The sequence below is a fragment of the Neomonachus schauinslandi genome, chromosome X, assembly GCF_002201575.2.
Source record: "Neomonachus schauinslandi chromosome X, ASM220157v2, whole genome shotgun sequence".
NCBI classification, from domain to species: Eukaryota; Metazoa; Chordata; class Mammalia; order Carnivora; family Phocidae; genus Neomonachus; species Neomonachus schauinslandi.
The window spans coordinates 106,211,901-106,237,167 of NC_058419.1; the positions used below are offsets into that span (position 1 = coordinate 106,211,901).

Sequence of the window (25,267 nt, forward strand, 5' to 3'; positions counted from 1 at the left end):
GGGCTTGGTAGGGGAGTGTGGATGGTAAGTCCCAATTTAAAAAGGAGGAGCAAATGGAGCTGAGCTGGTTCAACGGCTGTGGAGGGACCAGTACTGCTGCGTGCACAGCAGAAGCATGACAACGGGGCCAAATGCCCTGTGATGTTTTAGAGCCATACACTCCCAACCCTGATTACTATGGCAATGAGGAGTGGGGGAGAAGATACTATTATATACTAAAACTCACACTTTGACACTGTAACAAGTCAAAAAACACCATTTTACTCCATTCTCTATTTTTCCCAGCCTCTAAAGGAGCTGCTGACAACCAGTGGTTACTAGGCAGGCAGCAAGAAAGCAGCATCAAGGCTGTGGAGACGTCATAGCCCCGTTGAAGAATACCGCTGGTGGCAAAACATACAATGTACTGGGAATTAGAAGCTAATCACTAATGATTACCGTTTCTCGGGGAAGGAAGTAGAGTGTTCGCTCGATGTTTTTCACCATGACGCAACAGCTCACATGGGTTTTGGCGGATTCGATCCAAACTTTGCCAAACAGGAATACCACACCTAAAAGTAAGGGAAAACCATGAGAAAAGAAACATTTCAATTATATCACATTAAAGGGGCAATATAAAGGCTCACTGAATGTGTCCACACATTTATGCCTTCATGACGCACTTTTTTTTTTTTTTTACAGTAAATTTGTATCTGCTGCCCACTCCGCAAGCCCAGTTCGCTTACTCAGTACTTAAGCCACACAACAATATCACACTAGTAAAACCTGTAACCACTGAGATGGTCACAGGGGACAGAATGATTCTCTAAGTTGGTGTAAACATTTTCCCTAGAATTAGAGACATCGCAGGTAAATGGAGACAAACCTCAGTTACTGGGGAGACATCCCAAGTCCGAGTAGACACACTTGGGGAACTACTGAGACAGACACCCCAGGTTAGTGCAGAAACCCCTGGGGAATTGCAGAGACATCCCAGGTCAGTGTAGACATACCTCAGAAATTAGAGAGATACCCTAGGTCAATGTAGGGAAAAAAACTTCCCTAGAACCAAGACTACCCAGATTAAAAGAAACAAAAAAAGCAAACTATTCTCCAACGAATCTCCTATTTAAACCTCTTATAAAGTGTAAGAATACTAAACTGCTTTTTAGCACTTGTACTTACCAATAAAAATTAACATTCATGTATAATAATAACTATGTATGGTACATCAATATTTTTTATATGTAAAATTGCATTTGGGGAAAAACATAATAGATCTCATATACCTTATTCTATATAATGATAAATATCTCATAATACAGTTCAACTATTATCTCCTATTTTACCCTTTCTACCTCATAGACTACTTAAAAACCTGGATAGGTAGTGTTTGTCAGGTTCCTTGCTCTTCTATTTCTGTGTAACAAATGTTCTAGTAGCCAAATCAGCAGACATGCCCCTTTTGAGATTCCTATGTAATGTATACCACAAAGTAAAAACAAGCCTTTCTAGATAGACATCAAGTCACTGTTCCTGAAAACTGGACATCAAGAAAGGACTCCAGAGATTGGATAGTCAACCTAAGAGATGGCCACTGTGCAAAATCCTGAGCTCTGAGCATAATTAGACAGCAGTAATCAACACAGCCACTTGTCTGAGACACTAAGAAAATTCTGGCACATGCAAAGGCTACTGTTCACAAGGCCAATTACTCCAGTTTCACAAGACAGCTCATCAGTGCTTCCTTTTGTTACTCGTTCTAGTAGAAATAAGACCATCTAAAAATTTTCATTTCTGCAGATGATTAAAATTCTTAAAAGAGTTGTGTGATTTTCAGCTGGGGTGGGGGGAAGAAGGGGAGAGGGAAGGGAGGACTGTGGGGAATGATTATAAAAGAAAAAAAATCACAGGAGCTCAGAAAATTAAAAGTCATCCTCACAACAGTTAGAGACGAAAAAACAAAATTCCATGCAAAGAAAAATAAAGACCCTAATATTGGATTCACAGATTCAAATAGCTCATTTTACAGTCAAACTAATATCACACTTCATGCACACATTTGACACTGTTTATGCCTCATTTGCCACAAAAAGATCATGGTAAACAAAGATTACATTCCCCCCAAAGTTACTAGCTGAAGCCAGGTGCAGTCAGGATTATTCAACCTTGAAAAAGTCATAATGAAGACAGGATATCTTCCCATATGCAAAGAGTAAGATTCTTTTCATAATTATGGAGCATTCAGCAACAACTGACTTACTTAGAATCTGTAAGAAAGTGAGACACAATAAAAGGGTCTTTGGGAGTACTTCGTTTTTATTAGCAGCATTGATTTCACCAAGGCTCAGTGATCATTACCTGCTATCATGATGAAACTGTTCAACCCCCTGAGATTAAAGGACTTTTTTTTTCCAAGCCATCCTTTTTAACCCATTGGCATCAATCACAGAGGACACAGCTTAAGAAGTACCACACAACAGCACAGTGGACTGAGGGTGAGAAGCCCAGAACTCTGCCACTAACGGCTGCCCACTTTACCTTTTGGAGCCTTAGCTTCCCCCTCTGTAACTAGACCAGATTGTCTGAGGCTTTCTCCAGCACTAGAAATTTCCTTTTACCATGGCATTTGGAAGAGAGGGCAATAACACACTAGTACCTCTTTCAAATGCAAAATATTTCCTAACAGTGCTTGAAAAGGCCGATCCTTGACTATGGTGGTACCAGGAATTCAGTAACAATACATATCATAAATTGGTTGCTTCAATGCCTCAATCTTAACCTCCAACACCTATTACTACAGATGAGCACTAGCCATTAGAAATTTCTGTGATGACACAACTGTTCTGTTATCTTTGCCATCCATGGATATGGTAGCTACTAGCCACGTGTGGCTATTAAAGCATTTGAAATGTGGCTACTGGCTGAGAAGCTGAATTTTAAATTCTATTTCATTTTAATTTAAATCTAAATTTAGGGGCACCTGGGTGGCTCAGTCATTAAGCGTCTGCCTTCGGCTCAGGTCATGATCCCAGGGTCCTGGGATCGAGCCCTGCATTGGGCTCCCTGCTCTGTGGGAAGCCTGCTTCTCCCTCTCCCTCTGCCACTCCCCCTGCTTGTGCTCCCTCTCTCGCTATCTCTCTATCAAATAAATAAAATCTTTAAAAAAAATAAATCTAAATTTAAAGAGCTACATGTGGACATGTTTGGTACCACAGTGGACGGTGCAGCTCTAGACCCTGTCCAGCAAAACCATGCTGTTTGTTTGTTTTTTTAAAAAGTATCAGCCGGGGTGCCTGGGTGACTCAGTTAAGCGTCAGGTCATGATCCCAGGGTACTGGGATCTAGCGCCACATCGGGCTCCCTGCTCAGCGGGAAGCCTTCTTCTCCTTCTGCCTCTCCCCCTACTTGTGTTTTCTCTCTCTCTCTCTCTCTCTCTCTCTCTCTCTCTCAAATAAATAAATAAAATCTTTAAAAAAAAAGACTTTAAGAAAAAAAGAGTATCAACCAGTAAACAGGGGCGCCTGGGTGTCTCAGTCGTTAAGCGTCTGCCTTCGGCTCAGGTCATGATCCCAGGGTCCTGGGATCGAGCCCCGCATCGGGCTCCCTGCTCGGCGGGAAGCCTGCTTCTCCCTCTCCCACTCTCCCTGCTTGTGTTCCCTCTCTCGCTGTGTCTCTCTCTGTCAAATGACTAATAAAATCTTTAAAAAAAAAAAAAATAGTAAACAAAAGGTAGAAATAATAAACTCATTTTATACAGGAAAGAAGATTGTTGTTTCTTAAGGTTCTAATGCTTGGCAATTGACATTGGGCAATCTGATGCTTTATACGTGGATTAACGGGGGAGGGGGGCACCATTCATCTCTATGTGACCCATTCTTCCCCTACGCCACTATAAGGCTTTAAGAGGCAATCTCAGCAAAAGCAGTGAACGCACCTCTGGCTCTCTGAAACCTTTCATGTGCATCTACAGGACTGTCAGTCGCTGCGCAGTTTATTTCAATGAACATTTATTAAATCCCTGCTATGTGCTTGGTACTGTACAGAAGCTGAAAATAAAAGGTCCCAGCCACCCAGGAGTTAAATAAAAGGCTTTGGGGCAAGAAAAATGCAGAATGAGATCTTTACAAAGTAATATGACAAACAGTATGAAGGGAAAGGGTAGGATGAGGTACCAGGGGAAGGGCCCTTAGGCCAGTCTGGAGGATTAGGAAAACTTCCAGAACATGACACACCTGGGCTAAGCCAAACACAAGGAGTAAGGGAACACGGTATAAAGAGCAACAGGTACATACAGGCAACTATCTCTAGAACACAAAAGTCGTACATGGTATCAGAAGACTTGCTAAGGAACTTGGACTTTACATTGTAGGGAGCAGCCACGGAGTTTTCTTTTTTTTTTTTTTTTTAAACAAGGGAATGATGTGATCAGTGCTACCCTTCTGAGCAATCGCTCTGGCAGCAGTGTAGGGGATGACAGCTGAGAGATCCCTTAGGAAGCCGGTGCAATGGTTTCAGTAGGCAAGAAGGAATTAGAGGTGGAAGCTGCAAGTAGAAAGAGAAGACAGCTTGTCTACTTCAGGAGGGGAAAATTAACAAGACTTGGTGAGGAAAGTGAAGGAATGGGGCAATCAAGGCTTATTCCCAATTTTCTGGTTTTGGCGGGACCATTAACCAAGACAGGTAATCAAATCCAGCATCGAGCGAATACAGCAAAGGGATTAGCATTGGGAAGAGCAGGCCCACCACATCACACAACTCCAGCAAGCGACACAGTGTTGTGCTCCGGGGAGCCTAAAACACATGAAGCACATGTGAAAATGGTGTCCCCCTGAAGCCATACAACGGGGCAGGCCAGGGTTTCAGCAATGGATGGGAAACACTTGCTCAGCCTCACGCAATCCCACTTACCAGTCTACCTTCCACTGGTGAGTAGCAAAGAGGTAACCAAGGAGGTGAGAGGGTCTAACCAAATTATCTTGTCGCAGCTAAAGTAGATACCATTTCTAAGATGGCTTATTCTTTACCTAAGAAACTAACGCGTGGCAGTTTGCTACTCAAATGGCTCTGCACGTGTTCCTATGCATGTGATATGCCGAAGCTTATTATTGCTTCTGCCTTCCCTCTGCAGAGACAGTAACAACTTTCCAGTTAGTCAATGCCTGATTATCTTTAAGGTAAATCTGGCCTTCGAGTCTGATGGTTAATACTTACGCTTCCTACTCATTCACTTGCTTTACTGATACTCTATTTTCACTGGATGCAACCTCCAGGAAACCACTTTGAAAAATGCAAAGTTGCATCTACCCTCACACCCAGACATGGATCTGAATAAAGGCAACTCTATTTCAGGATATGTACAGTATTTTATATTAATCTGACATACTTTGGCATGCCCAGCCCTGTGGTGAAGAAGGGCTCAAGGAGTAAAAAAAAAAAAAAAGAAACTAGAGAGCCTCCTGGCTTTGAGTCAGAATTCACATTTTCAGTTCATTCGGAGGAGGACCTGGGAATCATCCTTGATTCCTCCTTCTGTCAGCCCCCACATCAATCCATAGACAGGTTCATGTCAAAATACACGTGAGATACATCCACTTCTCTCCTTCTCCACAGCCACCACTAGGCCAAGTAACTAGCATGCCTGCCCTGGACTGACTGTTCTCCAGGGCTTCCTCACTAGCCTGATTCCAGTCTCCCCTCTCCCCCCAAACACACTATTCTCCACACAAACCGGAAGGCTCTTGTTAAACTGTAAACCCAACCATATGACCACCACCCTCGCTCCACCAGCACTTAAAATCCTCCACCGCATCCCCCTCTGGTCTTAGAGTAAGATCTAAATTCCTCAATATGGCTTTCAAGGTCCTTCATTATCTGCCCTTTGCCTTTGTCTCCAACTTCATTTTCTACCAATCTTGTCCCTTGATATACTGTGCTACAACCACATAGGCCTCCTTTCTCTCTCCAGGCCTCTTTGCTCACTGGTTCCTCAGGCTGAAATGCTCTTTATTCAGCTCAGCATGTGCCTCAAATCTCAGCCCAATGGTAGTCTCCTCAGACAGGCCTTCCTCAACCATCCCCCAACTAAATGCCTTCATACCATTTATCAACTTACCTTATTTACCGCCCATTCCCCGCCCCCACCCCACTAGAATGTAAGCTCCATTAGGATCGGGAATTTGTCTAGCTTGTTCATGCCATCTCAGTGCCTAGCACACAAGAGGTGTTCAATGTGCTGGATAAAGAAACAAATTAATGACTGATTCCATTTAAAATAAAGTGTGTAACTACAACTTTAGATACATCGAAGGTAAACTACAAGTACACGTTCCAAAATCACATATAACTGGTTTATAGAAAAAAACATTTTTAAGGATTGATTATTCATACCACAGCTCCTCTCAAGCTGGGTTGCTCACACACTTTACAGTGAATGAGTGCTGCTCTCTTACTATACACGTACGTGAGGACAGAGCCTTTGTCAATTATAATAACTAAACCACTTATGGGAAAGGCAATATTCTGTATTAAAGACATACATATGATTACCTGGTTGGTTGTACTGATCTTCATAAGCATCCAGCCAATAAAACTGAAACACTTGCTCCTCGTCTGTCCCTTTGACCAGTGGGAGGTGACTGGAATCCACTTGGACTTCCTGGGCTGAGAAACTGCTGTCATCTTCCTGTTCAATGTCCCAACAAGAAACATCTGGGAGAAAACTTCCCCTGTAGAAATTACATTTTGAAAACCTTTCAAAATCCAACTGAGTAATTCGTAGTGCTACTTGCCAGAAATGTCATAAAATGCTCTTACAAGTAGGACGTGGTCCCTTTCCCAGGATCTGCCTCACGTTTCACCCCCTCTGCTGGCTCACTCTCTTGGTGCCAAGTCTTGACAGCCACAGGCTCCACATCCACTTCCTCAGCCTCCATGGGCTCATCAAAGTCACCATCTTCAAAATCCATTGCTCCTGAGTCCTCCTTGTCATCTATACACAACGCTGGCAGCGGCTCTCCTGTAGGCGTCATCACACATTACCATCACGTACCACTGCTGTGGAACACAAGGGCCTCCCCAGCATGGCGACAGCGGCCTACCCTTTCGCCCACACTGTGTTTGCATTTCTCTTCCATCTCCAAGCTGGATGTTTTTTAACTTTTACTGCTGTGGATTCAAATCTTTCACGACTGAACCTGCCATCACAATACCTGCAAAATCACCTCCACTTCCTCCTTCACTGCGCCTCCATTTCTGACAGCATTTTGCAACCGCTCAACACCCTTGTAGGTCTGCCTGACGTCAGACTTACCAGCAAATTCAGCACATTTAAGAGGAACTGAAGTTAACGGAGGCTCCTTCCTTGAGACAGGGGAAGCAGTTTTTCCTGAAGGAACTGCCTGTAAATATTTTTAAATGTTCAGTCAGTTAGACCTGCATACCAAAAAATACGTAACTGTCCTACCCTGACCAGAGAAAATGACAGTTCCCATTTATACAACAATTTTATGTATTATTAATGTAACGGCTTCCATTATTTTACTGTTACCTATGTTTACAAAAAGATACTTGTTTCCAGGAAGAAAATCATTGCATTTAGCACAGCTGTAATACCTATAATAAACACATACTAGTTACTAAAAATTTACTATGAAAAAACCAGGCACATGCTATTTTTGAAATACATGAAACTATATAATGAAATGGGAGTCCTAATTTAAAACAAAAATCAAGAACAAATTCAAAAGCATTTCCCTCATATAGAAAATCAATAAAGTAAGTTTTAAGCAATAATATAAATCAAGATTGAAGGTATTTCCATACACTTTACCTTGGAGGTGTGCACAGAGAAAGGATTCAGTGAAGCTCCAATGGATCTTTTCTTCTTTGGTATCATTATAGGTGGTGGAGTTATTTGAGGTTTCTAAAAGGAGGAGTAAGACATAGCCTGCCATGCTTGGCTTACCACAAGACAGAAAAAGTGCATTTCTTCCCCCATTGAAGCCCAATAAGCAAAGCATTTTTTTTCCTTCCCTGCTCCCCCTGTAGATCTATGTTCATGTACTGCAGTTACTATAGCAACAATACCATAGACTCACAAGAAAACCAGAATAGATATTAAATCCACCTCTCACCAATTTTTTCTTTTTACAACTTAACATACTTTTCCCCAACCCTTCCAGGATATTACATTTAAAAACTGTCAAACTAGAACCACACGTGTTGGTGTCAGTTGTTCTAATCAAGGGTTACCGAGAAACACACCTCTAAATGAGTCTTCACGTGAAATAGCCCAACTGCAAATTCCCAGAGCAGCTGAGCCTGTCTGAGTTCTCTCAGCGACAGCTCCCTGGCTCTTCCTTCACTTACTCTCTGAATTCAAGATGAGCATCTCATGCCTGATTGTGCAGACTGACAGGTCTCAATCTCTTTCGGGAACATACACTGCAGCAACTGAACACAAGCAGTGCGCATTCCTAGAACAGACTCGTGTGTGTATTCTTACTATCTCAAACACATCCCCACGCGGCCCCGTCGACATAATTGCATAGCTTCTAACAGCTGGAAACTACTCACCTAAAGCGGTAAGAAACCAATTTGGAGGTGTTTGGGCAGGGGGGTTGGTTTTTTTTTGTAGGGGTTTTTTTTTGGGGGGTGCATGTGGTGGTATTGTTGTTGAATTTTCTGTTTTAAATTCTATCAACAGTCTGTTTTGTAAAATTACCGAATTGTTTCTTCAGCCATGTCCCCTGCATATTTGACAACTCCCAGAGAATGACTTACCTCAGTGTTCAGATCTTGTAGAATGTCACCTAGCAGATCATCCTTGGACAAGTCTATAGCTTTCTGGAAATTATAAAGAGAGGGAGAATGAGAAAGCCCTGCACTTCACGTTTTCACCCCGCCCATGTCTGTGAAAGGAAGAACCCAACCAGTCAATCCTTGCCTCTTCAGTCCTGAGTACTCATCTACTGTTCACAGGTCTTAACAACGACCTGTGTACATTAACTCCTAAACCTAGAGCTCCCATCCTGTTTTCACCCTCATTCCATGATCCTCCTGCTAATCAATGAAACAAACACACTGTCCCTGAAGCTTTTCATTCACTTTTCTATCTCCAAGTTCCAAACAATGAGGTACCTAAATTCACCTGGAAATCTACATCCACCTTCGTGACTGAAATCAGGAAAACACAACTGAAATAGCTGAGCTCAAATACATTGAGCATCTATTGTCTATACAAATACTAAATTTACTTCTCAAAGGAAAAGACAAAATATCAGAAAACCACGAAACTCACATCTGCAGTCTTCTTCCCAGCACTAGCAATGAACATTGACTTGATATTGTTTGGTTTTGTCACCGCAGCCTTCTTTACATTCCTCTTGTCTTTGGTACGTGCTTTATCATCTTTTCCTGTTGGAATATAACTGATTTATGAACATGTACTGGCAAAAATCAACATGGGAAACTAAAAGCCAAGTCACCTGCCCTCTGTATAGGAGAATGAGAAGAAAAACATAAAGAATTAAAAATACAAAATATGAGATTTTATACATGGTACACAGGAAAGAATTGTTAAAAGCAGCTTAATTCAGGAAAACTTGGGCTAAATGTTATGAAAACTGATAATGGGGCACCTGGCTGGCTCAGTCGGTAAAGTATGTGACTCTTCATCTCAGGGTTGTAAGTCTGAGCCCCACATCGTGTGTAAAGATATTAAAAATAAAATCTTAGAAAAACTGATGAAATACTAGTTGAATACCAGAGTAAGTTATTAAGTGGGACTGTTTAATGGCTATTATTAGTGTGAATAAAAATCTTATTAAAATGTGGGGGGTTTTTTTGTTTTTTTCCCAAGAGAAATAAAATGATCAAGCTCATCTGGAACCAGGGGATTAGTCTAGCAGCCTTCATGAGATCATCTTTTTAATGCTATCCTGAATCTGGCAGGAAAACTATGAAGAAACAGGATTACCAGTCATGGTAGTATAGCATCCTAATTTCCATCTTATGAGGAACAGCAACTACATACACACAATATGTTATAACAACACTAAATGGCACGGACACATCTGCTCAGTAAAGAACAACTTGTGCCATATGTTTTCTCTTACGGCCATGTGTAAATCACCTACGAATTCTTCTAATACTGTCAGTTTTACTCTCTCTTTCTGATTCATTCCAGAGAAATCTCTACCTCAAAAAGACCTAGAATGAATAGCTTATATAGTGTGGTAGTGGCGTAAGAATACTCAGACCAGATGAAATAGAAAATTGAATCCGGAAAAGACCAAATTACTTATGGCATTTAGCAAATAATAAAGGTGGCATCCCCTATCACTGGGGAGAAGATGGACTTTTTAGTAAGTAGTGCTGGCTACCCATCTGTAAAGAAGCAAGCCAGTGGGCGCCTGGGTGGCTCAGCTGGTTAAGCGACTGCCTTCGGCTCAGGTCATGATCCTGGAGTCCCTGGATCGAGTCCCACATCGGGCTCCCTGCTCAGCAGGGAGTCTGCTTCTCCCTCTGACCCTCCCCCCTCTCATGTGCTCTCTCTCTCATTCTCTCTCTCTCAAATAAATAAAATCTTTAAAAAAAAAAAAAAGTAAGCCAGTATAAACACCAAATAAATCACAGATGAAAATTTTTAACATGATAATATGCAAGACTTTAATAAAAAGGCAAGTTCCAGGGCACCTGGGTGGCACAGTCAGTTAAGCCTCCAACTTTTGATTTCAGCTCAGGTCATGATCTCAGGGTTGTGAGATGGAGCCCTGTATCGGGCTCTGTGCTGGGCATGGAACCTGCTTAAGATTCTCTTTCTCTCCCTCACTCTCTCTCTCTCCCCATCTCTTAAAAAAAGGGGGGGGGGCAAGTTCCTTTGTAACCTGGGTGTGGGGAAAGTCTTTCTAACTGATTCAAAATCCATCTGCAAGAAAAAAAAAAACCTGATAAATTCAATTACAACAGAAACAAGTTTAAAGACAAAACATGAGAAAATGTTTACAATGTTTTGCAGATAAAGGGCCAATTTCTCTGATAAAAAAAATGCCCTGGATTTAAAAATCTCCCAAACCCAAAAGGAATGTACACATAAAAAATATATAAACAGGGGCGCCTGGGTGGCTCAGTCCTTAAGGGACTGCCTTCGGCTCAGGTCATGATCCCAGGGTCCTGGGATCGAGCCCTGCATTAGGCTCCCTGCTCGGCGGGAAGCCTGCTTCTCCCTCTCCCTCTGCCTGCCGCTTGTGTTACCTCTCGCTGTGTCTCTCTCTGTCAAACAAATAAATAAAATCTTTAAATATGTGTAAAAGAAACACAAACAAAAAGCACACTGAACTGTCGTTTCTCATGTATGGGAGTGGCAAAACTCCAAGAGTCTCACAATGTACTCTGTTGGCGAGGCCATAGCAGTATAAACTGTTGGGAGATGGGAGTGTACAATGGGACAACTCCTAGAGCAATAGCTCATAAAACTTCACGTGCGTTTTCCTCTCTGAGCCAGCAATCCTCCTCCTAGGAATTTTCTCTGAGGAAAGCACCATATGCACCAAGTTATTCAATGCAGAATTACTTGTAAAAGCAAATTACTGAAAATCTAATTGACAACTCAGCGAAACCATTTGAATACACCATCATCATACATTTATACAGTAAAATACTATGCAACAATACAGAAACAAGTAAAAAAGAAAAAAGATCTCTATGTACTAATATGGGATGATTTTCAGGATATCTTGTTAAGTGAAAAAAACACAAAGCACAAAAGCAACTATAGAAAAATATCTTCTGTGTAAGAAAAAAGTAAATAGGGGCGCCTGGGTGGCTCAGTCATTAAGCGACTGCCTTCGGCTCAGGTCATGATCCCAGGGTCCTGGGATCGAGCCCCGCATTGGGCTCCCTGCTCCGCGGGAAGCCTGCTTCTCCCTTCCCTGCTTGTGTTCCCTCTCTCGCTGTGTCTCTGTCAAATAAATAAATAAAAATTTTTTAAAAAGTAAATAAAAATTTATATACATAATTACATTCCTGGGTAGATACCCCAAAGAACTGAAAACAGGTGTTCAAACACAAACTTGCACACAAATGTTTACAGCAGCACTATTCACAATAACCATAATGTGGAAACATCCCAAATTCCATCAACTAATAAATGGACAAACAATATGCAGTCTATCCATGCAATGGAATATTTTTCAGTCATAAAAAAGAATGAAGTACTAGTACATGCTACAACATAAGAGAAACTTGAAAACATCATGCTAAACAAAAGGAGCCAGGCACAAATGGTCATATATTTTATCATTCCATTTACCTGAAATATTCAAAATAGGCAAATCCATAGAGACTGAAAGACTAGTAGTTGCCAGGGGATCAGGGAAGGAAGATTGGGGAGTGACTGCTTAATGGATATGGGTTTCCACTCAGGGGGATAAAAATGTTCTGGAACTAGATAATGGTCATGGCTACAAGCACTGTTAATGTATTAAACATCACTTATGATAAATTGTACGTGTATTTAACCACAATAAAAAGGGCATTTTTTCATGTGCCTAAAAATGAAAAAGTTTGTAGGACATTTGTGAAAAATACAAGAGAAATAATTTTTTATTGAGATCATTTGGCAGTTTGGAAACAGAATATAATTGATGGTCAAAATGTTTAGAATACAAAATACAGGTCCTAATACAGGGTATCAAAAGAGAAGGTCAAAAGAGGTTTGAATAGCAAGGAAGGTTTCATAAGCAGGCTTTAATCTCACCATTGTAGGTTAGTAGTATCTAGAGAGAAGGACAAAAAGAAACATACAAAATAGGAGTCAACATTTGATGTAGAATCTTCCACAATTTTAGTGCTTCTGTTTGTTTGTTTATTCATTTTCCTACTAATTTTTTTCATTAGGACTTAGTTAATATTTCCTGTCTCTATTTGAAAGCATGTCAGGGATTGGATCCACACCATAAAGAGTTGTCCTTTTACATCTATGTAAAACTCTACAATGTCTTCTAAGTCTTTAAAGTGGATTGCAAAATTCCATTTCCCTTCCTAAGATCTTGAGATCTTATTGGGCTCTCCTGGGGGACATTGAAACAGTTGGGACTTGTGGGAGAATGGTGGCAAAGCATGGAATAAAGACTTCCAAGACTAGCTCTCCTCCAGAATGCCAAGTCATCTCTTCACTGATGTATTACTGGGAAGAGATAACAAGATGACAATGGAAACACAAAGATGGCTCAATTACTCAACAAATGCTGCATACTTTCTCTGCACTTGCTACTGTGATTGGCACTGAGATGACTAGGACATGGGTCCTTTTCTCAATCACCTCCCTGTCCAGTGCAACCTAACTTACAGCCAACAAAAGTCATGTCCTGGTAAATGACAGGACTCATTCAAAATGATACAGACAATGAACAACATAACCAGAACTCGAACAAAGGCCTCCTCAGTTCAGGGAGATAAAAAAGCAGACAGGCTCCTTTCGTTCTCTTCTTCATGGACACATTAAAAAATAGGAATACACAATTAGCCACACTGTGACCAAACGGTACCACTGTGTAGAGTTCCTATATTACACAGGTTGGCAGAAACAGGAAAGACGGTCCACATATTCTAACTTAACTAATGAATGAATAAATAACATCCTACATTTAAAAAATACACACATCCTTATTTTTTTGTAAAAGGAAAAACATGAAGGATAATCAGAAACTATTAAAAATGGTTCTATGGAAATGAAGAAGTAGAAAGCACAGAGATAAGAATAAGATTTACCTGAGTCTATCTCAATATCGTTTTGGTTTTGAAATCATAAAAATGTTTTACAATATTCAAAAAATAAAATTGAAATGAAAGGATTTTTTAAAACCCTAATATGAATAAACACAAATGAATCTATAGAGTAAACTGATAAAATAGCATACAGAAAACAATTACTTCATACACCTTCCAAACACAATTCTCTAACTATACACCTTTACCAAGATATAAACCAAATAAAACTGCAAAGAAATTATAAACTTCATTTAGAAAGGTTGTCAGCAGACATGCTAGTTTAGTAGCTCTAAAATTTCTAAAATTATTTTGTGTCTATTTTAGAGGACAAGGGTTTTCACTGGGGTAGAAGGCAGACACAAATATAGAATTGGGGAAGATGAAGAAGAACCCTATGGTGCTTTATCTGAATTGAATATATCAGTATGAAATCATGACATATAAAATCTCTGAATTCTGTTCACCAAAAGGGCCTACAAACCGTTACACCCCAGTAGCAAGGAGTACCACCCATCTTCCAGATCTGAATACCATTCTCCACTAAAGGAGCCATGACTCTTAGGGGAAATGGTTGATTCCAGGTCTGGGACAAGACTAATACAAGGAGAACCTGGAACATCTTGTTGGCCCAGGAAGCATGGAAATGCTCAAAGACTGATGGTGTCATGTCAAAAGGACACAGGAGGCAGCTCAAAGAGGCTCCCACTGCCAAATGTGGGATAATTTGAACATCACAAAAATAATGATAATGGATACTGAACTGTAACCGTAATTTTCAGTCCACGAGTTTGAAGTGATCATTTTAAAAAGGAGAGAAAAAATCATCAATAGATGCTGAAAGCATTGGGTGATAGCTGGTAGCTGGTAGGGAAAAGAGACACACAGTCTCAAATTATCACCCCATATTTATATTAATACAAAGGTGGAAAGGTAGCTTTATAAGGAAGAGATCTGACAAACATCATTTTAACCAAGAGGTCAAACTTAGTATCACCAAGAATGGGACAAAGTGACCTTATGTGCCCGTGATAAGATCTGTGGGAAGGACACAACTTCATCAATATCATATTTTTGTCAGGATATTTAACCTGACTCTACGCACCAAGAAGCAATCAGGCAAATCCCAGACCATGGGACATTCAACAAAACCAGCCCAGTCCCTTTAAAGATGTGAAGGTCATGAAAGACCAAAAAAAAAAAAAAGCCAGAGGGGCAGGAGGAGAGGGATGGCACTGTTCCACACTAAATTAAGACTCAAGAGACATAAAAACTAAAGTGGACTCTGCATCTGAAAAAAAACAGAGATCATTTTGGGCTAAATAGGGAAATCTTAATATGAACCAACATAGCAGATGATACTATGAGAAGGGTACTGTGGCTAAGTAGACAAGCATCCTTGTTCCTAGGAGGTCACCGATGAAGCATGTAGAGGTGAAGTGCCATGGTGTTTATAACTTACTTTGAAATAAGCTGACCAAAATAAAATAAAGTCTGTTTGTATACAGTTGAGAAGGGGGAAGAAGAAAGTAAACAAATGTAGAAAATGTTAAAAATCCACAATTTAGGGCCCAGAGTTTCTGAAAAGGGCAAGATAGCACAGATTTTAGGCTTTGTGGCCACGTATGTCTGTCTGGTGCTATGGCGTGTTCTTCTCTGCATTTTTCTCTTTTTTTAAAACACTTTTCAAAAATGAAAAACCATTCTGAGTTGGGGAGCTACACAGTAACAGGCATGATTTCCTTCTGGGGTAATGAAAATGTGAGACTGATTGTGGTGATGGCTACCCAACTCTGTGACTACAGTAAACACCATCGAAATGTACACTTCAAATAGTTGCATTGTATGGGATGTGAATTACAGCTCAATAAAGCTGTTTAAAATAAACTGGCTGTGAGTGGGCCATAGTTTGCTGACCCAGGATCTACAATGGTGATAATAATGAAGCAAATCAAAAAAACAAATACTAAAGATAATTTCCCCTTCACATTTTACAGAAACTAAATCAGGCTCGTTTACTCAAAAAAAAAAAGTTTTGCCAATGATTATGTAGCTAAGAAAATCTGACGCATTCATTTATATCATTTTAAATTTTGATTAGACAAAGCAAGTTGATTACTAAACCTTATTATTGTACTGTACTACTATCAAAGAGCTAAAATTTTAAGTACATCAATTCAGCAGGAATTAAAAGACATCACTTATTGCTGCAGCTCTCAAAATCAGCAAGTCTAAAATGACCACAGAACTGAAATTCGAAAATAAGTAAAAGAGCAAACTCTCTGGATGATAAAGACATGAAACTTCATTTCGTGGTGTTGTTTTTGCCTTTTACATTTAATTTTTGACATAACTATGCTTCTCTCAATATTACAACATATTCTACACCTAAAAACAATTGTGGTAGGTCCTTTTCCTTTAAAGGAAACTGTCAAAGTACCAAGTCATCTCAAATTTTGATTCTTTCACTCTCAAAACGGCACTCTCTTGAAAACAAAATATAGGTACCTTTCTCATGAGAATCAAGGGCATCGTCTTCAAGGTCATCATCAAAAATCTCTCGGCCATCTTCCACATAGCCGATACCATCTACAGGAACAAAATTTAAAATTGGGATCAAGTTTCTAAAAGTGGCCTGTAATATTTTAGACACAACAACAAAAACACCTTTTATACCTACTCAGATGTTCTCCTGGCCTGTGCCATTTTTAAGTGCAGCAGAATCCTGTTCAGACAGGTATGAGATGAAACACAGCATCTACATAGCAGGTTTGCTGTGTCAAAACCAAAGGAAATATGCTATGCCCATCTAGGTGAGCTAGGGAAATGATTTGGCCCACAGCATCAAAGTCTGCCACAACAGGATGCTTAACAGTAGTTTTACTCTACCAAAAGAATAAAAAGCACAAGAATCAAGATCACAGAAGCCCAGAAAAGCACCTCAGTCTATGAGGGGAAACTGGCAATATGGCTAAGTCCAACTACAGAAATAGAAACATAAATATGGTCGCAGGTGCAATCCACACCGCTCCCCGTGGTCAGCAGGCGCATGCCCAACAAGTCACACTGGACAAGCAGGAACCAGTGATTTTTGACATAGGTTGTAAGAACATCAGGACCAGCCTCTATCTGGTGCTTTCGACTGTCCAAGTTACTCTTCACGCATATAGTTTCGTGTAATCCTCACAGCCACTCTGTGCAATAGACAGTTTTCTTATCCCCACATCACCTGAGGATACCCCACAGGCATGTGGTTCTGCCCAATTCCTACAAAGTCATTTCATGGAGGATTTACCTGAGGTTTGTGCCTGGATTCTCCAAAATACCCCCAAATAAACTTTCTATTGTACTCCCTCCACTCTCTCAAATAATTTGAGAAAAATCTGAACCAACAGTACCATCTTAACAGTGTCTTACATCTGCTCATGCAAAGCATTAACTCTACCACATAAGACTAGATGAAAAGCAACTAAAACAATGCCTAGGAGGCAATTTCTTCCCACATACCATCATCCACGATCCAGTCATCATCCTGGCGGGCCTGAACCAGCTTCGAATACTGTTCTTCATCAACTTCTTCATAAACACTTGTGAAGTCCTCAACCTGCCATCATACAAGTTTAAGCTTCCAATGGAGTTAAAGTGTTAAACAATTCTGATGAAAAATTGTCAAATTGAAACTGGAATGGCAGCCTGAAGGAGTAGCTGCAACCAAATCATGAATTCTGACATTCAACACCACTACCAGGTTTTCCTTAAATAGATATCAATTAACTTAGTATTCCTTTTAGGTGGGTGTTAACACAAGATATTAAATGATTCCATTAGCATAATATACTTGTCACACCATCAATTATTCATCTACTTCATAAAAAACAAACTGAATTATAGCCAATTCTTTGTTAGCTGCTTTGGGGATTATTCACTTATAACTTCTAGACTGGTTTCTCCTGTACTTAGCAAACTCATAAGGCATGACAACTCCCTCTCCCCTAGCTGATGTTGCCCTGCAAACTGACAATTTTAGTAACTATTCAACCAAATGTAGTTCAAAAGGAAACTCTCCCCCACCTATCTCCCTCCTCAAATCAGCAAAATAAGCGAAAACAAACATACTCTCTATTCTACGGGTACACTAGAAATAATTTTTTGAGTGATCCCTATCTGTATTACCACTGATCCCCTACCATTCTCAGGTCTTGAGACTGCAAACACTGAAATGCTGAGCTGTGTGAAGGGGAAGTCCTCCAATAACATGAGCTGCCCAACTGCCAGAGGGCCAGAACGCTGGTATCTCTTGGCATGAAGAGAGCAGACCACCTCAGCACAGTTTAAGCAACAAGCAGAACAGAAGCACACGACTCAGCTGCCATCGACTGACCCAGATGAGAATTTGGTGGGCTGCTTAGAAGAACTCATAGATACTGATTAAAAACTGCCCCTTCTCTCCAGAGTTCAAGTGGGTAGCGGGTAGAGGAAACGACTAACCCCAGCGGAAGAGCTAAGAGTCCAGGAAAAATCACTGGGACACAGAGCTTCGAGAACCCAATGGGCAGAGCTGACTGGACTCCTGCCACAGCTACAAGACTTATAACAATTACAGGATCAGGCTTAGTTTTCACCTGCTGTTTAATCTGTTCTATAGGGATCACAGGCAAATGTTGATCTAGCCTTTCATCATCTGATAATAGAAACTACCTGCCCTACCAAATTAAGTTTTTGACAACACAAACACAAACTAGTCCAATTAATATTACTCTACTGACCAATTTTCTTTTGGCAGGGGAAGGGAACCGGCAGGATGATTTTTGTTGACGTCCATGAGGCATTCTTTGTGTCTTATTTAAGCAACTCACTTCTATACTATCAAAAAGATACCAGAAAACTACCTTAGAAAAACATTTTGAGTAAAAAGTCATTTTGACTGTCAAAAAAAAAAACCGTGCTACTGCTTGGCATGAACTCTCAGAGCCATGCAATTAACATGAGTGATTAGAGGGAAATCAGTCACATTGTGTCAACATCTGAAATGCCCCCACACAACTCCTTTATAGAAGTACCTACATTAAAAATGTTTTATTCCTGCTTTACTATAATCCTTTTAGCAACCCTTTGTGATCTGGTTGACTCACTTAACTCGAGTGAATGATGCCAAATGACAAAAATCTTCTACTTTCTTAATTGCACAACACAGTATAGGCCATGGTTAAATATGCATATTCTGAAGCCAGACTGCCTGTGCTCAAATCAAGGCTCTGCCACTATGACCTCAGGATTCTCACCTATGAAATGCTGTTAATCACAGTATCTAACTTTTCATGATTACTGGAAAGATTAAATAAACGAACATATTTGTAAAAGCACTTAAAACAGTGTTCACTAAATAAGTATAGCAGCAGTTGCTGTTATCATTTTTTCCTCGGATGAATCAATCACTTTCAAGCCCTGAGGCAGCTGAGATACTCAGGGAGCACGTTGAAGGTAAAGCCAGACAATGCTGTGTTAGATGGTAACCACTCTGGTTTTTGTTTTGTTTTGTTTTGTTTTACCTGCAAGTCATCAACAGTAGTTAGAGGAAAACAGCCAAAAGGGCATCATATTCAATCTTACACACAGGACACAGCAGAAGTAAGCCCAAATCCTCACCCACTACAGATGAAATTAGGAACAGTTTTCTCCAAGGAGAAGCGTGCTTAGCTAGACTGCTCACTACCTTAAGAGTAAAGTAAAAGCATTTCTAAGTTCCCCCAACAAAGCTATGAAACTTACCAAAGCTGCAGTGTGCTGGGTTTTTTTTAAGATTTTTATTTATCTAAGAGAGTAAGAGAGAGCGAGAAAGAGAGAGAGAACGCGCGCGCACACGAGGGGGGAGGGGCAGAGGGAGAGGGAGAAGCAGACTCCCCTGCAAGACTCCATCCCAGGACCCCGGGATTGTGACCTGAGCCAAAGGCAGACCCTTAACCGCTTAACCGACCGAGCCACCAGGCACCCCATGCAGTGGGCTTAATAAGGAAAAAAATGTATAGCTACTTTCATTTCAGAATTTAACAGCATCTGTAAAGGGCCTTACAGGAACTTAAAGAGCCAAATACTTGATACAATGTATAAATCTACTTCATGCCCATGCTTGTTCCATAGTAAGAAATTACTCTTACAAGCACAAAATACATGCATATTTCTAATCAATGACAAAGGGGACATAAAATACCTACAGGCTATGAATTAGATGAAGCACAGAAGAAAAAACAAAAAAAATGGTTACTTACTTCATATTTATACTTCTCACCAGCTTTAGCCCTTTTCAGTCTTTCTAGAGCTTCCTGGCGCCCTCTCTTTGATTTCTTTTCTCGCCGGGATCTAGAAGCTACAAAACTCCCTGAATCTGACGCAGCTGAAAAAAAAGCCAAGTTTACATGAGATGTTACAAAATTGTCAGCCATCTTCCCTCAGTTACAGGAACATTTCTAGTCAACAGTAACACTTTAATATACAAATGGATACTTTTCATACTGTAGATGGTTCTTGAAGGTCATGTTCACATAGCTCCTGTGACTCCAGAAATTTTCTCTAAGACCCAGTTAAAACAACTGAAGCAACTGTTATTTTTTTTCCTCCAAAAAGAGGAAAATTCCAAATTCAACTGATATCTTATGAAGACAGTAGAGAAAAGAGATCAGTCATTAGTCCATAACCTTTCCATTAGAAATGACAGGCCATAAGTAGAGTTATAAAAGAAGGACAATTCATTTTGTATTCTATTAATCAAAATTTGAAAAACTTTATTTTTTAAAGCTTATTTTTTAATTTGTGCTTTTTAAAGATTTTATTTGATACAGACACAGAGAGAAAGCACAAGGAAGGCCAGAGGGAGAAGCAGACTCCCTGCTGAGCAGGGAGCCCGACGCGGGGCTCAATCCTAGGCCCTGAGATCATGACCCAAGCTGAAGGCAGGCGCCCAACTGACTGAGCCACCCAGGCACCCCCAAAATTTGAAAGGCTTTAAAGGAGCATCTGCTCTTTGCAAAGTACTGGGCGCTCTGAAAGACAAAAGATCAGCAAGACATGTTTTCTGTACTCACAGAACTTATAATCTAAAATGGGAGATAAGTAGCAACTAACTCAAAAACAATCTTTAGAATACATGCCCTCACAAAGGTTCAGATAAAGTATTTGGAATTTCAAAGCAGGGATAAAGTGGGGGGTTGGGAGAATTTAAAAACATGGCTCTGAAGAGATTCTTGATTCCTTCACTGATTTCCAGGCCTCAGTCACTTGGTTAGGACATAGGATGATAGTGCAAAATTACAAAGATTAAAATGTATTTTGTCAAAAATTACTGGAATACCAGAAGGCCTCAGTGTTCATTCATTCAACATTTGAATTACTCATGCTTTTGGTCATTATAAACTGACCACCACACACATATACTGAAGAGTTCATCCACAAAACTAAGACTTTCATTTACCAGCTGATGAATAACCAAGTCAAGCAAGACAGTGCTGACTGCCATTTTGGCTTAGGACGATTGCCATCTATGTCTGTGAAACTGACTTTTTTTACTGTATTTGGTGCTAATTATTTCATAAAAAGAAGGAGGCACAGAAAAGAAGTATTGATAAGATGCATCCTAAAAGCTCCAACCCCTCTGGAACGTTCATAACAACATTCAACTCATGGACAAAACGTTTGACTGAAATAGAAGATTCAATTTAAAGAACAAGTACCAAATGCTGACAATAAACTGTTGGAAACTAAATCTTACAGGTGAAGCATAATTAGAGATTTTATTTTTTTTCTAGCTCTCTGGAAATGAATCTCTCTTGAGCATCTCAGTCTATTGTTTGACTTTCGCATTTGACTTTTAAATCCATTTTCAGAAAGGCATTAAGTAAAAATTAAGGAATGCAGGTACTTAATGATGACAGCCACAAAATCTTGGGCGTCACTCAAATGATTTCAAAAAATCATGAGCAGGTCTACATGAAAAGGCTTCGGAGATTACTGGGCATGACCACTGAGAGTGAAAAGTTGGCCTCAGTATATTCTCTTAAAGATGCCGTCGACCCCTTTAGTAGACTCTCTTGACAAAATGTATAGTTCTTCAAATGGACTTACTTCACAGGCAACAATGTGCCATTCTACAGGGTTTGGGGTACAATTACAGGAAGGAAGAGTTGCCTATCCTTAAGGGAACTCAGTCAAATAAAGCAAAAGGACCTGAGGCTCCTACCATCATACAGACATGATGCCACAGAAGAGGTAAGGACAAGTTACTGAGGAAACACAGAAAAGAATGCTAATTTTGTCTGAGAAATTAGGGAAGGCTTCACAGGGGATGTATCCAACACAGACCCAGAAAGAGCATTAGAATTTTACCATCAGAGTATAGGGGAAAGGGGGCAGAAGCACAGAAAAAAGCATGAGCCAAATTACAAAGGGATGAAACTGCAAGGTGTATTCAGAAACTGAGAGAAAGTCAGTATGGAAGGTAAATCTTACATAGAGTGCAGAGTGGGAGAACAGGAGATTAGGGAGAAGCAGCACAATCTGACTCCACCACTTACTGGGACACATGAGACCACCAATTAACATCTCTGAGCTACAGTGACCAGATGCCTTGTTGTTGGTTTTTAAGCTGCCTGGCACCTGAACCTGTTTGTGAAATCCCCTCCTTATAAACCTCAATGGGACTCAGAGCCCAAGTACCATTATAGAAGTTGAAAAAGCAGACGCTCTTTCCCACACACCCTTGCAGCTAGGGCATGAACATATAAAACAGGCTCTATCAATTAGGAACACCTGCTCAGACTTTACATCAGAAGCTAGTGTCAGAAGGAAAGTGGCTAATGGAAGATTCTAGATGTAGCAACAGCTGCAAGAGGATTACTTGGGGTCACAGAGCCAGCAATGTCCCAAGGTACAAACTATAACATCAAGTACTTGGCCATGGCTGGCAACGACCTCCTCACTAGACCAGTTTTGTGGCACAACTTTAATCACCGTTCCTGGCTAAGCAGCACCCCCCCCCAAATGATTCTCCAGTCCACCTGGAGTTTATTTGAACAACACAATATCCTTCTAATCCCTAAAACACTTAAAATAAATTCCTTCTTTTCTATTTACATCAGCTAGAGTTGGCTCCTGTAGCTTACACCTAAGGACTCTGACTAATGCAGAGCCTCAGGGTCCTCATCTGTGAAATGGGGATAATCATATCTGCTTCATTAAGTTAAGGATTAAATGAAGATCCTTGGCTTACTTTGTACTCAGCAATACAGAATCTCATTTAATGTATGTGTATATGTGTACAGATGCAAGGGAGACACACACACAAACACCCACAACCCATACATACCACACCCAGCAATACCATGGTCTAGCTTTTAGAAAGCAAAAATAAAGCAAAGTGGTTTTCTCAGAGAAGCCTCAATATAGCACCACACATAATTAGCTCTTTACCATCTCAACTCCAGGAAGACAGAAACTATGTCCAGCTTACCTACCATTTTAACAGTGTAACACCAGAGCCTGGCAGAATGCCTATACCTAGTAGGTACATAATAAATATCTGCTGAATGAACAAATGAATAAACCACTGTACCTGCTTTTTTAAATCATTAAACTCTCCCTGATCCCTTTTCATATGTAATAATAGCTAGTTATAGACCTTTCAACTTTTCACTGCCATTGTCAGGTACCCCACCTTCTAATACCTAAGAGAAAAAAGGCCTAGAATTTCCTTCTTGGAATGTGTCCAATGCTTCGTGTAGGTAAGTTAACAAAAAAAAAAAGAAAAAATCCATTATGAAAGTTTAAATATTTGGTTCAAAATTACCATCTGAAGTACCCCCACCCTCCCCAAAAGCAGACAGACACTAGCCTCCAACAGTCTTTCAGGTAACAATCTTTCCACTCTTTAAGGGAAAAATTCCAGTCACAAGTCTCCAACAACTACTTAATCAACACCATGACTTAAGAGAGGTCTCAAGATTACACAGTATCCTCCAAAGAGTGATTTCTTGATGTTCACAGATGACGTACCGTTTTTAGGGTGAAGAAAGACACCCTAGGGGCAAATCACTGATGGAGGGCTGCAAAGGCTGTTCACATACTCACATCCGACATCTCATTTGTAATCCAGGCTAGACGACTCTCCAAAACAAATTGTCTTAAAAATGAGAGACTAGAAGAAATTGGTATCTGTGATTCAGAACTAGGTGAATGCAAAGGAAGCTGATTAGAAAGCAAGTTCTCATTAATGGAGATGTATCTGAGTGACAGGAGATGTACCTTGAGCTAAGAAAGTGAAGCATCTGATTTTAAGTCAGAAGTTCACTAAAGTCACACTTTAGTTGAACACAGTTCAAAAATCAGAAATCAGACAAAGCCATTTACATTTTTGTATTCTATTTTTGGAAATAAAAGATTACCACTGAAAACGGAGTCATATACAGGGCATCCCGAATGCTGATGCAATTTTTTTTTTTGAAACTTCACCAAAGATGACTAGATTGTGAACCCTATTTCTATACAGCACTTGACGAACTTTCCATAGAATTTGAAAGAAAAAACTGTTAATGCATGAGGTTGAAACCCATTACCTAAAAAGACAAAACGCATTTGTATCTTCTGGTGACAGTCCTGAGACCTTCTTTCCTGCTGAATTACTATGAAAATTTCCCTGTGAGTTTCTACAGAAAGGGTGCGCATCCGTTCTGTCCTAGCCCTCAAAGAGATACTTGGGGCCAGAGTTGTTAGATACTCTGAACCAAGACTCTGCCCCACTGGGGCCACTCTGATGAAGGTGTGCCCAGCACGTGGAACGCAGTCACCAAAAGAAATAACAAGAAAATGCAAACTAGTGCGGAGACCAGCCGTGACACAGGCCCTGCAAGGGATGCGTTCTGGTTTTCCAGGAGCAAACGGCCCTGCGAGGAAGCCCCACCCGACACCAAATGGGTCCCAGCCGGGGACAACCGAGGTCCGCGCCCAAAAGGACCCGTCAGGCGACCCGGACGCGCGCCTCCCTAAGAAAAAATTTAAAAATGACCTCTCCAGAGCCCTCACCACCCGCAATCATGCCACGGTCCCTGCACTCCCACCCGGTACCCCGCACGCGGGGTCGTCCCTCACCGCTCGACCCCAGGTCGCAGTCCTCGCCGTTCACGGGCGCCATGGTCCTGAAGTATCCCGATTCCGCGCCAACCAGCCCGAAACTGGCGCGGCGGCCGAGACAGGCGCCAGGCTGAAAACCAATCAGAGGCTCCGGAGGCTGCGGACTTCCGCCCGGAAGGCCACTGACGTGCCGCGCCGCGCCGCGCCGCGCCGCGCCCCGCCCCCGGCCTTCCCGCGGACGGGAGTTTGGCGCCCTGTTATAACCCCTTAGGGAAAAAGCTCGAGCGACTGGGAGGCCGAGGAGAGCGGGAAAAAGAAGCGGCCGGGCGCTGGAAAGGAGCCGCCAGGAAGCTCGCTGCGCAGGCGCACCCATGCTGATGGGAAAAGATTTGGGCCCGTTAGA

The 25,267-nt window shown here is 41.0% G+C and overlaps 1 protein-coding gene across 3 annotated transcripts in view; it reads right to left on the reverse strand.

Annotated features, from left to right (window-relative positions):
• POLA1 (DNA polymerase alpha 1, catalytic subunit) overlaps nt 1–24,925 on the reverse strand; it is a 294,407-nt gene extending 269,482 nt beyond the window's left edge. For 2 of the 3 annotated variants that reach the window (XM_021677907.1, XM_044911908.1), the window contains exons 1-11: nt 24,883–24,925; nt 20,016–20,140; nt 17,257–17,353; nt 16,258–16,338; nt 9,281–9,396; nt 8,764–8,826; nt 7,811–7,903; nt 7,292–7,379; nt 6,796–6,997; nt 6,529–6,707; nt 439–551 (exon numbers count right to left, since the gene is read on the reverse strand). In XM_021677907.1, the coding sequence (XP_021533582.1) occupies nt 439–551; nt 6,529–6,707; nt 6,796–6,997; nt 7,292–7,379; nt 7,811–7,903; nt 8,764–8,826; nt 9,281–9,396; nt 16,258–16,338; nt 17,257–17,353; nt 20,016–20,140; nt 24,883–24,925 (1,200 nt within the window). The remainder of the gene's footprint in view (nt 1–438; nt 552–6,528; nt 6,708–6,795; nt 6,998–7,291; nt 7,380–7,810; nt 7,904–8,763; nt 8,827–9,280; nt 9,397–16,257; nt 16,339–17,256; nt 17,354–20,015; nt 20,141–24,882) is intronic. The other variant, XM_044911907.1, reaches the window with a different exon arrangement.
• Between the last annotated feature and the right edge of the window lie 342 nt (nt 24,926–25,267).